This window comes from Orbicella franksi, chromosome 9, assembly GCF_964199315.1.
Source record: "Orbicella franksi chromosome 9, jaOrbFran1.1, whole genome shotgun sequence".
Lineage (NCBI taxonomy): Eukaryota > Metazoa > Cnidaria > Anthozoa > Scleractinia > Merulinidae > Orbicella > Orbicella franksi.
In genome coordinates this window covers 18,630,565-18,641,430 of record NC_138153.1, presented here as the reverse complement: position 1 = coordinate 18,641,430, position 10,866 = coordinate 18,630,565, and the positions used below count along the sequence as shown (strand labels likewise).

The following is a 10,866-nucleotide window of genomic DNA, read 5'->3' as shown; positions in this document are numbered from 1 at the left end:
AAAAACTCCAATAAAATCTCGAACTACAAGTGAAGAAACATAAGAATACTACTAGACATTTTCAACAATTTCCAGAATTTTAATCACAATAAGAACAATTTTCTTCACGATAGCAAATAAACGTTTGTCGCAAATTGAATTTAGAATCAAATTACTCTTGTCTCATATTATATTTTATTATTCTAATATTAAGCAAATCAATTATCAGCTCACACTGTTTTATCATCCATCCCTTTACGACTATAGTGGGAAGGTGGGCTCTAGCCAGGAATAAGGCTATATTCCTCTGTCCGTTACATGCTCAGTGGCAAGAAAAGAGACTGATTAAGATTTAATATACTTTGAGTTTCAATCGAAGTTATTTACTAAGACAGTTTTCTACATTGCGCTTTATTTTGTATGCCCTAATTTCTGGACAGTCTTCAGTAAGAGTTCTTGTGGGATCAAAACAAACATGTTCAGTTACCCAGCATAAATCAACAGGCAAAAATTTACATATATATGTCTTAATTGTCCTCACTGTTCTGCTCAGCATTATCCAAAAGAGGTTCCCTCAGTTGGTGTATGATCCATCGATGAGAACGAAACTGCCGCCAGGTGCAATAACATTTCTTGACTAGAAATACCACGAGCCTTGCGAGCTGCGACAAAATGGCGAAAGTGACCAACAGAGACACCAATGCTGGGGCAAATGTTAAGGTGCACACCTCAAACCACTCCAGGGTTTCCAAATAAGGTATGTCTGGGCCATCAAGAGCGACACCATATGAGATGAAGGTTGCTTTTACCAAATTGATTACGGCAATGATAGACAAAGCAGCGAGGGACAGTGTTTCAGCTTTGTTGGCCAGTGGATCACGATATGGATTCTTTATAACATGATGAATGGTCATCAGGAAGCATGCGCTGACCATGGAAACCATACGCAACATCAAGTTTGTTATGAACGCTTGGCAAGCAAGGAGAACAAATCTTCGACCAATCAGCACACTCTCCCAGTAGAGTGTTCCTTTATCATCAACCTGTGGTTCACGGAAAGGACCATGAAGTATTTCCAAAACATCTTTGTTGACAACTTGTGCATTCGTGGAATTTTCGTTTCTCCTTTTCAAAATTGCTATAACAAACCAGTAGATAAGAAATGGCAATGGAATCATGCACGCAGCAAGAAACTCAGTTGCAGTAACAGAAACCCTGTAGAGCTTGGACGATCCCCAGTAAAGAACAACGATGAAAGGAATCACAAAAACTATGATATAGGCCAGAAGGAGATACTGCCACCACTGCATGCATGGGACATTTGCATCAATGAAAAGCCGCTTTCCAGGTCCAATCGAAACACAGTGCATTAGCGTAAGAGACGTTTCTGCCAGTCGTTCATATCCCAGCAGCAATACTTCCATGATAACCGCCATGTAATGGATGAGGGCTGGTTTCTCTTTTCTTCTTATTATGTTTATCACAGAATGGACGCCATAAATGATGACAACTTCAGACATTGCCAAGAACACAGTACCAGAGAGTAACAATTGCTTTGTGACCGCAGTTAACCCTACAAAAGGGCATCCGATTCCTTTGTTGAGGGTTCGAACCTGGAAATTAAAAGCAGCAATCAAGAAGTACATAAACGGTATCTTCTGAAAGCATTCTTCTATAGATCCGACCATCAGGAGCTCAGCAACTTGGTAGAAATAAAAGGTAATTTTTATATATCCACTGTCTAAATGCTCTGGCGGATCCTCAACGACGCCCAAGTCATCTCTTGACTGATTCACTACCCTTCTGTTAAACCATAAGATCTGGGTTCCAAGGAAACTTAGGATTGGAGGCTTTATTAAAAGATAAAGTACCAATGTAACTGTTAGTAATATTGTCAGGATCCATACAGTATATTTGTTGCATTTTGCAGATTTTCGGCACTCAGCTGAGAACAGAGTTTCGCTGAACCCTTCCGCACATTGTCCACAGAGGGTGCCATTTCTGTTACCTTGACAACTGTTGTAATGTTGTGAATCTTTAGAAGGGCAGTAATGTTCTGGACAAGCAATAAATTGCAGCGCTGGTGGAAAGTTTGAATCTTGGTAGCCCCAGAAGTTTGGTTTCGCAGCTATGTTACTTTGAATACATTTGGCTCCAAACGGACATGGCAGACACTCAACAGCAGCAGCTACATCTAAACCTCGTGATGTGCCTTTTTGGAGGCTGTAATAACCAGCGGGGCAGGATGTGCAAGAATACTTTAGAACTGTGACATTCAATGGACATAAGCTGCCGTTTTTCTCCGTGTATACGATGTGTGTTGCATTTTCTAATAGAAGCTGTTGTCCTTCGCTACACTGCAACTTCGATGTTTCGTCTATGCCGACGTATCCTCCACTGGATATATCAAGCATGGGAAAGGAATTTCTCTCTGAATCCATCGAGATCATAGATGTATTTCTAAGCTTTATAGGACCTCCGCTATCGGAATATAGGAAGGTGGGTTTATTGAATGTAGAGAGTTTAGAAATTGTCATTCCGTTATTTGTTGTGGCGAATGAGCAATCTTCAAAATCTACTTGTCCAGTTCCATAGGCGGAATAGATATGTCCAGTTCGAATGCCAAAGTTGTTGCGAAAGGTGCATCTTCGAAATGTCGTGAAACCGTTACTGACGTAAACTGCTCCAGAATCCAACCCCACATTTTCCACAAAGATGCTATCTTCAAATACCACACGACTGTCGTATGTCCATGATGGGTAAATCTCCTTGGAGGAATCTGAGAGAATACAACCCAAAATCCGAGGTTTGTCTGGGTTTGTTAAAATTGAAATAGCTCCAGTAGCAGTCTTGTAAAAAATCCCACTCCGGTTGCTGTGAGACCACTTATATCGGTGGGCATTGATGCAGTTACGAAATATCGTACGTTTGATTGTCACGTTTTTATCTCCTTCGAAGAAAAGAACCAAATAACTCGAGGGTCTGGAGTGGAATGTATTGTTATCAAGCTCGATGACGGCCCTTGAAGAAATGTTGTGTTTAAGTGGTGGAATAAGGAGACCAAAGGCATATGTTTCACTACTGTTTTTCACTGTTTCACTGCTACTGCTGGTGAAAAGAGTGTTTTTGACAAGCACTTTGGCAAATGTTGGATCATAGATTGCCAATTTTACATCATACACATTATTAATAAAATTGCAGTTATCAATGGAGATATCGACTAGAAATGAGGTATTTGCAGGAGATGATGATACTCCACGAAATCCGCAACGAAACGCGATCAATGTGATGTTAACCAGTCTAATGCGGTATTTGGGACTTATAAACAGAGCCACCTTTTTCTTTGCACTTGCATTGTTTATTATGAAACTGTCTGCTATCGTTACGATGCCTGCATTACCGTTCCCAGCAACTACCTCGACAATGAACCCTTTCCTCGCTTTTACAGCTTCGTCTTTAAAAGTGCATTTGGAAACGGATATATTACTTTCACCTCCAGTGGTAACCACACGTAAAGCGCCTTCGACTGTCGTTCGCGTTTTCTTATGAAACTTGGACTCTTCTACTGTAACGTTTCCACTTTTTAGCAAAACATGGACAGCTGTGCATTTGAAATATTTACCTTTCCATCGCTCAATGGTTACATTTCGGAAGGTCAAATGTAGTTTCTGCGGACTTGATTGATTATGATGTCCACGCCAGGAGGGTTTTCCAATTGTTACTGCACATCCGTACTTCTTTGCTCTACATCTGGTGAATGTAACGTTTGTAAGGTTGACGTATAAGAAACCATCAGGGCTATCGACAAAGAGGGATCCGCCGGCGTCAGCTTCATTTTCTTTAAACATAGAGTTTAAAATTCTTAACGAAGCACGGATATTAGCCTCGATAGATATGCATGAGCCAGCTGTTTTCATTGTAGACTGCTTGTGGAAAAAGGCGTCCTGAACATCTACATCTGCTTCGTCAGACTGAGTTTTAATGCACTGGACGGACCGATAGTTACGGCACTTCAGCTTAACAAACTTTGCTCGAGTTTTTCTTGCATTTGAGAAACACAGACTGTTCACAGCAAGTTTTGGTTTCTTATCCAATGAGTTTTTCCGGGAAGGTAACTTGTTAAAGCTTAGCTCAAGATCTTTGTATGTCTCATTTGTAATAGCTGTTGAAACGTTGAGGTGTACGAAAGGACCTTGGTTTTTAGCGCACTTGACCTTCTCACAGAAAACGTGAACATCTACTTGTTTTAAAGTTTTGTGATCGCTGGATGCTATCTTCATAATTCCTCTTTCAGATCTCTGTACGCCATAAAGTCCATTTTGTTCGAAATGTGTGTTACTGATATTAATGGAAATCAAGCGGCTTTTGTTTCCGATATATTCCAGTAAAAGGAGTTTGATACATTGCGAATTATTGTGAAAGGATGAAAATCCTTCAATATCCAGCCGGAAAGCCATGGTGTTGTGTATTTGAATGCTCAAAGCTCTAGGGGTGTTATAAAAAGAACAGTTGATAATTTTAACCTGATGCCAGTCTTCAAAGGTAAGAGGTGTTGTCCAAAAAGCGATCCCTGACAACTCAAGCCTTAATGCCTGCTGTTCACCATTTGTCTTCTGGAAATGAAATCCTTCCACACAGAAGACATTAGGGGTCGAGTAGAAGGCTTTCATAGTCAGATTCTTGCTAATGATGATACCAGAACTATCCGGAAGACTGCTTGAACAGTTGTATGGACGCTGAACGGTTCCTTTTCCGTCAAGGTAGATTTGTCCGCCTGCTTGGACCTGACAAACGGCTTGTGCAATCGACTGACATGGTTGACTCTGAGAGCCGCAACTTTTGGAGTCGTTTCCATAAAGTGATACATAAACGCTCTTGAGTTTGGCATCATTTGAGTCTGAGATTTGGCAATGTTTAAAGAAAATAAGGAAACAAAATTAGTCACCGCTGACTGGTCAGTATCTCAGCTAGTGCACGTGGTTGGGTTAAAACTAATCGATACGTGCTCTCACAGGTTATAATTTCTTACCTTTCTATCTGTTTTAATAAATAAAAAAGCACAACAAAGGCACCTTGGTAATCTTTCAAAGAACTTGTCATTAATTTATCATCCATTATATTTTCACGTTAGTATTATTATGTCAGAGGACAGATCACACACCACTGCAGTTTTGGAGGAAACAGTGCTTAATTAATCGGATGGCGTAAAAGCTAACAAAATGAAGTTCGTGCATGTTGATCATGAATTGTTACACGTAGGATGTTTCATGGTCGCGGCGGTTGTTTTGAGAGGGGGGCAGACACGCCAAACATGAAGTTAATGGAAGGTCAACAGGTGAAGCAGAATCTTAATGGAAACCTACAGAAAGGAGGCGCGAATATAAGCTTTCTAACACATTTATATCTGTCTACTGAACACGGAAAATTCTTAAACAGGTGTTTTGAATATGTCAGAACTCTGATATTACGCCAATTTATAACCAAACTTGCAACAGTTACTGTGTTACGGTAACTTCTAGTTGGTGCATTGATGTGGCAAACCCTGTCTTTATTGCTGTTTGCCCCAGTCTCAAGATCGCCGCAGCGACTTCGTCAGTCATAGGGTTATGCACTTTCACAAGGATTTTCAAAACGATCAGCTATTTTTCGAGTGTTTCATTTTATCTGGCATGGATATTGATTCCGATTTGTTGCCGGCCGAACTTCTACTTGCCTCAGTCTCGCTAACATCTAGTTGACTTCAGAGAACGGGCTTGATGTGTTTATTGAGTTTTCCACTTACTTCTCCACGATATAGAATGAGATTGATTTAAGGCCTTAGTGCAAATTTATGATTTAGCTTTTTGCGACATGTTTTGGGAGCATTTGGGGTAATACTATTTCTTGTTAGCGAGAAAAAGAAACTCCACCGACTACCGGGTGTATGCGACTACCTGGATTTATTATATAGACAGGAGTGTTTTACTGGAAAATACACCACTCGTAAAATTCATGCGAAACCACATCCGGGACTCGAGTGGCATATTTTCTATATCCTCACTAGTGAAGATATCGATGATTTCACTGATATCAAGCTTGCCTCTTAAATTGTACTTAAATTTGTTAGTGTAGCGTCGAAACATCTTCGAGTCTTCCTCGAAAGTCTTCGGCAATCTTCGGTGACCTTCGGCAACGTTCGGTTATCTTTGAAAATTTTCGGAAGAGGAAGATATGAATTTTATGTTTTCGTGGCAAGAACAATATCTCACTCGTTCGCTGCGCTCACCCGTGAGATATTTTTCTTGCCACTCGAATATAAAATTCATATCTTCTCGCCACCGTGTAATATCCTTTATGTACTGACCCAAAACTCTTGTCTCCGCCAACTGGTAACTTTCGCTTTTAGCGGAAGTTGAATAGAGTGAACTTTATTCTTTAAATCGCAGTGATTGGTTTCGCTGAATAACCTGGGCAAAACTTCGCCTAGAAGAAACATGGAAAAGGAGGAAAGCTCGGGCCTTCTGCCGATTTATTGAAAATTTCGGTTTCAACATTAAAAACATGAAAACCTAAAGAAGTATCATTTTAAAAGTTCCATCTTGTCTTTGCTTTAATTTTGATGTGACAGCACGAAAGCTTTCACCTGTGAGATATTTTTCTTGCCACTCGAATATAAAATTCATATCTTCTCCCCACCGTGTAATATCCTCTATGTATTGACCCAAAACTCGTCTCCGCCGACCGGTAATTTTCGCTTTTAGCGGAAGTTGAATAAAGTGAACTTTATTCGTTAAATCGCAGTGATTGGTTCGCTGAGTAAACTGGGCAAAACTTCGCCTGGAGGAAACAGGGAAAAGGAGGGAAGCTCGGGGCTTCTGCTGATTCGTTGAAGATTTCGCTTTTAACATTAATAACATGACATGGAATGTAATGTAAATCTTATTTATAGTGGTCATGCACCTAGCTGTACAAGCACTAAGCTTAGCTAGTTTACAGGCATGCCACTGAAACAAAGGAAACAGATATTTCAAATAAACGTAACATAGTTAAAAATCCCAACTGGTAGGAGGCAGATCAGCTGGCTATTCACAAAGCGTGACCGTGGATTTGAACTCGGGACTACCGCGAAACAATTTCCGCAAGTGGCAGGGCGGAGGCCTTGAACCCGGGACCTCCGGATTACAACACCAGCGCCCTAAACCACCTGGCTACACTGCCTCCTAAGAAAAAACCTAAACCTAACGTAACCTAAAACCTAAACCTAAAAAACCCTAACCTAAAACCTAAAGAAGTATCATTTTCAAAGTTCCACCTTTTCTTTGCTTTAATTTTGTGGTGACAGCACGAAAGCGTTCACCCGTGAGATATTTTTCTCGCCACTCGAATGTAAAATTCATATCTTCTCCCCACCGTGTAATATCCTCTATGTACTGAACCAAAACTCTTGTCTCCGCCAACCGGTAACTTTCACTTTTATCGGAAATTCAATAGAGTGAACTTTATTCGTTAAATCGCAGTGATTGGTTTCGCTGAGTAAACTGGGCAAAACTTCGCCTGGAGGAAACATGGAAAAAGAGGGAAGCTCGGGGCTTCTGCCGATTTGTTGAAAATTTCGCTTTCAACATTAATAACATGAAAACCTAAAGAAGTGTCATTTTAAAAGTTCCATCTTGTCTTTGCTTTAATTTTATAGTGACAGCACGAAAGCGTGTGAAATAACTAAGATTGATTTGGTCTAAGAATACTGTGGGTTAACATATAGACACGGTACATGTTCAATTGCCACACCCTTGGAAAGCATAGTCGTATTATAATATATGCTTTGATGTAGTACTCTCTTGAATTTTTACATTATATAGAGGTTTTTAATTGACTATCGTAAAACCAAAATCAAACCAATTACTTACCAGTTAGACTACTCAACCAGTCTCTAACGGCAATAAAACCTAAACCAAACCCAGAGTAATTGCCTGATCATAGTATGCTTTCGCGAATCAATTGAAAACTGACCGCTCCATAGGAGGTTTTGTTATTTCTTTGTTTTTAAGAGAAATATTACAAGATCAGTGCGGTCTATTTTAAATATTTAAAAAATCAAAAACAAGAAATAGCCAATCGATCACTGGTATATTAATTTTGCGCTCAAATGCTATCTGCTCACACCGTTCCCCATGACTAAGGAAGCTAGCGTTGTTTCGGTTTTTTGTTACAAACAAAATTATACCTGCAAGACCCAGTATATCAGAGACACGCAAATTGAAATATCACGAAAACTTCAAAATTTGGATAAAACATTATTGTACCGACAGAATTAGAACTTGAAGCACCACTCCAGATTATTGTTTTATAAACCACGCCTTGAGAGGAGCTGATCACGTTAAAAATCGTAAATACGTCTCTTACTAGTATTTGGTCATAACCACCAGACAACAACGTTCTTACGTTGCCGCCTTAAAGAAACTTTTCAGCGAAAATAGTTGTAGGATACGTACACTGTACGCTGCTATACAACAAATATTTTAATTACCTGATTTGCGGATTGACAGCATCAAACCCAGAAGAAGTACAGTGCAGGTCCACCAACAAGCCATCGTCAAATGCTTCAAGGAACGCGGAGCAATCAGCTCGAATGTTTTCCCGTTTACGTCGTTACATTAAACTTGTCTTCTTCTGTGGTTAGAGTTAAGAAACCTTGTGGAGATGAAAGAGCTACCGAAATGTTTCAAGGGGATGAGCAGTCAGTCTAAATAATTGAAATAATGATATTCATAAGCTCGGAAGAAATTTCTTCACCAATCCCTGTTCAATAATTATTGTCATACTCTATTCTATAAAAGGCTGACGGGACATCACTGAATGTTTGGTTTTGCCGAATCTTTCAGTTTCAATGCAAAATTTTGGTTTTGCGCCGGGCAGCTTGGCAGTCAGGTTGCTTTACATGAAACCTTCACCGATGACAAAAGTGTTGGTTACAGGTATAGGGCATGACAGGGTTCTAAAGAAAACATTTGCTTTTTGTCTAGTAATCAATTTTATAGCAATAGTCACTTGCACAGTTAGGTCTTTGCAGTATAGTAAAGTTTCCATTTTCGTGAATCATCACATGCTACTGAAAGTAAAATAAGGGATCAACATCAGGTTAATAACCATGACGAAGCGTTTACTCAGTAAAGATATCGCTAATATAATTCGGAAATGGGAAAGCTCTCCTTGCGACCATTCTCTTAAGCGACCAGTTCTAGTTACAACCACCTTTGTGAAACCCGTTTGAACTGTGACTTTGCAGTGAAAAGCTCTCGTAACCGACCGCTGCCGTAAGCGACCACGACCATTTTGCGATTACTAACTGGACTTTTCTTTTTTTTTTTTTAACTCTTGTAAGCGACCGCTCAGAGTCTTTTAAGCTTACATGTAAATCAAAACGTTAATGAAACTGCACACTGCGGTAATGGTTATTTTGGTCTAAAAAAATAAATGTAACGTTTACCCGTGTCTATATCAGATATAAAGACACTCATTAAACATTAGTTTCTTCTGCGAATTATTAATGGGTTTCTTAAGCTCCCGTAAGCGACCACCCTCCATTGTTTTACACCGCGGTTACTTGCGAGAGCTCATTCGAATTTCCGAGGTGGTCGCTTACGACAGCTTCGACTGTATGTATTAAAATGCACATTGACACGCAAGCACGTGTCATCTAGTCATTAGAATATTCCTTGATTTTTCTAGATTCAAGCTTCTTCACTGTTTGGTAGGCAGCTTAATTCGAAATGAAAGAAATATTAGTACCATGTCGAAGGGTCGAATGAAACGCTTTGAGACTTAATAATATAGATAAAATGGCATGTGACAAATTCGAAACAGAAAAATGAAGTTTCGAACGTTACACCTTCGGCTAAGGAAAATATGATAATTCGTTGAAAAGGAAACTGTTCTTTAACAATTATATATTGTGCATGAGTGTTGCTTGAGCCCCTGTTTGCCAAGTCTCTTGAATATGATGTCGTCCGATCTGCAATGACACTCGCCCTCCGGCGGTGTTAATCTTCTTAAGGGCCACGGGGTTGTTCGAAAGCCGGTTAGCGCTAACCCAGGATTAAAAGTTCATCGAAGTATTAATTTTTTTTGTACAAAAATATTTTTTGCTACTAGCTTATGTCTTGTAAAGTTTTAGATAATTCAGACTCAGAAATAAAGGAGAAACAATAGAAACAGAAACCCTCACCGAAAATTAAAGTTACAAAACTCAAATAAAAATTTTCTCTATTCTTGGGTTAGCTTAGTCGGGCTTGACCAAACCGGGCCACAATCTTGCATAAATCTGAGATTAAAACTCTGGGCTCGTGTGCATCGCGGTAACACTCCTCAGTAGCTTTAGAGCACTAGCGCAGTAAACTTCAACAAAACTAGGTCATGTTTATAGGTTTCCATTGATGTACATGTGTAGTGTATTGATTACCATAGCAACATCGTTATGCTATTAAGCCGATTACTCGTCACTGAAAAATTGTGAAACTACCGCATGATGTAAAAGTACTGGTTCTACGTGAAAGTAGAATTGTACCGAATATAGGGAATGAAATGATGAATAAAAGCAGATTAGATACGTGACACGAGAGGGAGGTTTTCTCTGTCTTAGTAAAGGTAATATGTCCTAAATGACTACACAACACACTGGCGACGAGGAGGAAGAAATCCAACGTGCAGAAAGCGCACAAGAAACAGGTCAAAATCCAGAACAGTCAGCTGACGACCTAAATTCAGAAGAATCCAAACAAGGAAAGCCAGAACCGGCTGAAGTACACGAAGGAGAAATGGAGCGTTCCTCACCAGGAACCACACCTTTTAACGCGGAGGCTTCATACCTTTACAGTGAGTGGAAGCATTGGGTTAGTGCGTTCGGAATTT

General features: G+C 39.8%; 1 protein-coding gene across 3 annotated transcripts in view; it reads right to left on the bottom strand.

The window, feature by feature from the left end:
- Positions 1-377: 377 nt before the first annotated feature.
- The window catches only part of LOC145497731 (uncharacterized), a 63,247-nt gene continuing 52,758 nt past the window's right edge, over positions 378-10,866 (bottom strand). For 2 of the 3 annotated variants that reach the window (XM_081477573.1, XM_081477572.1), the window contains exon 3: positions 378-4,876. In XM_081477573.1, coding sequence (XP_081333699.1) covers positions 507-4,876 — 4,370 coding nt within the window. In that variant the 3' untranslated portion in view covers positions 378-506. Of the gene's footprint in view, positions 4,877-8,485; positions 9,251-10,866 lie in introns of those variants that run through there. The other variant, XM_081477571.1, reaches the window with a different exon arrangement.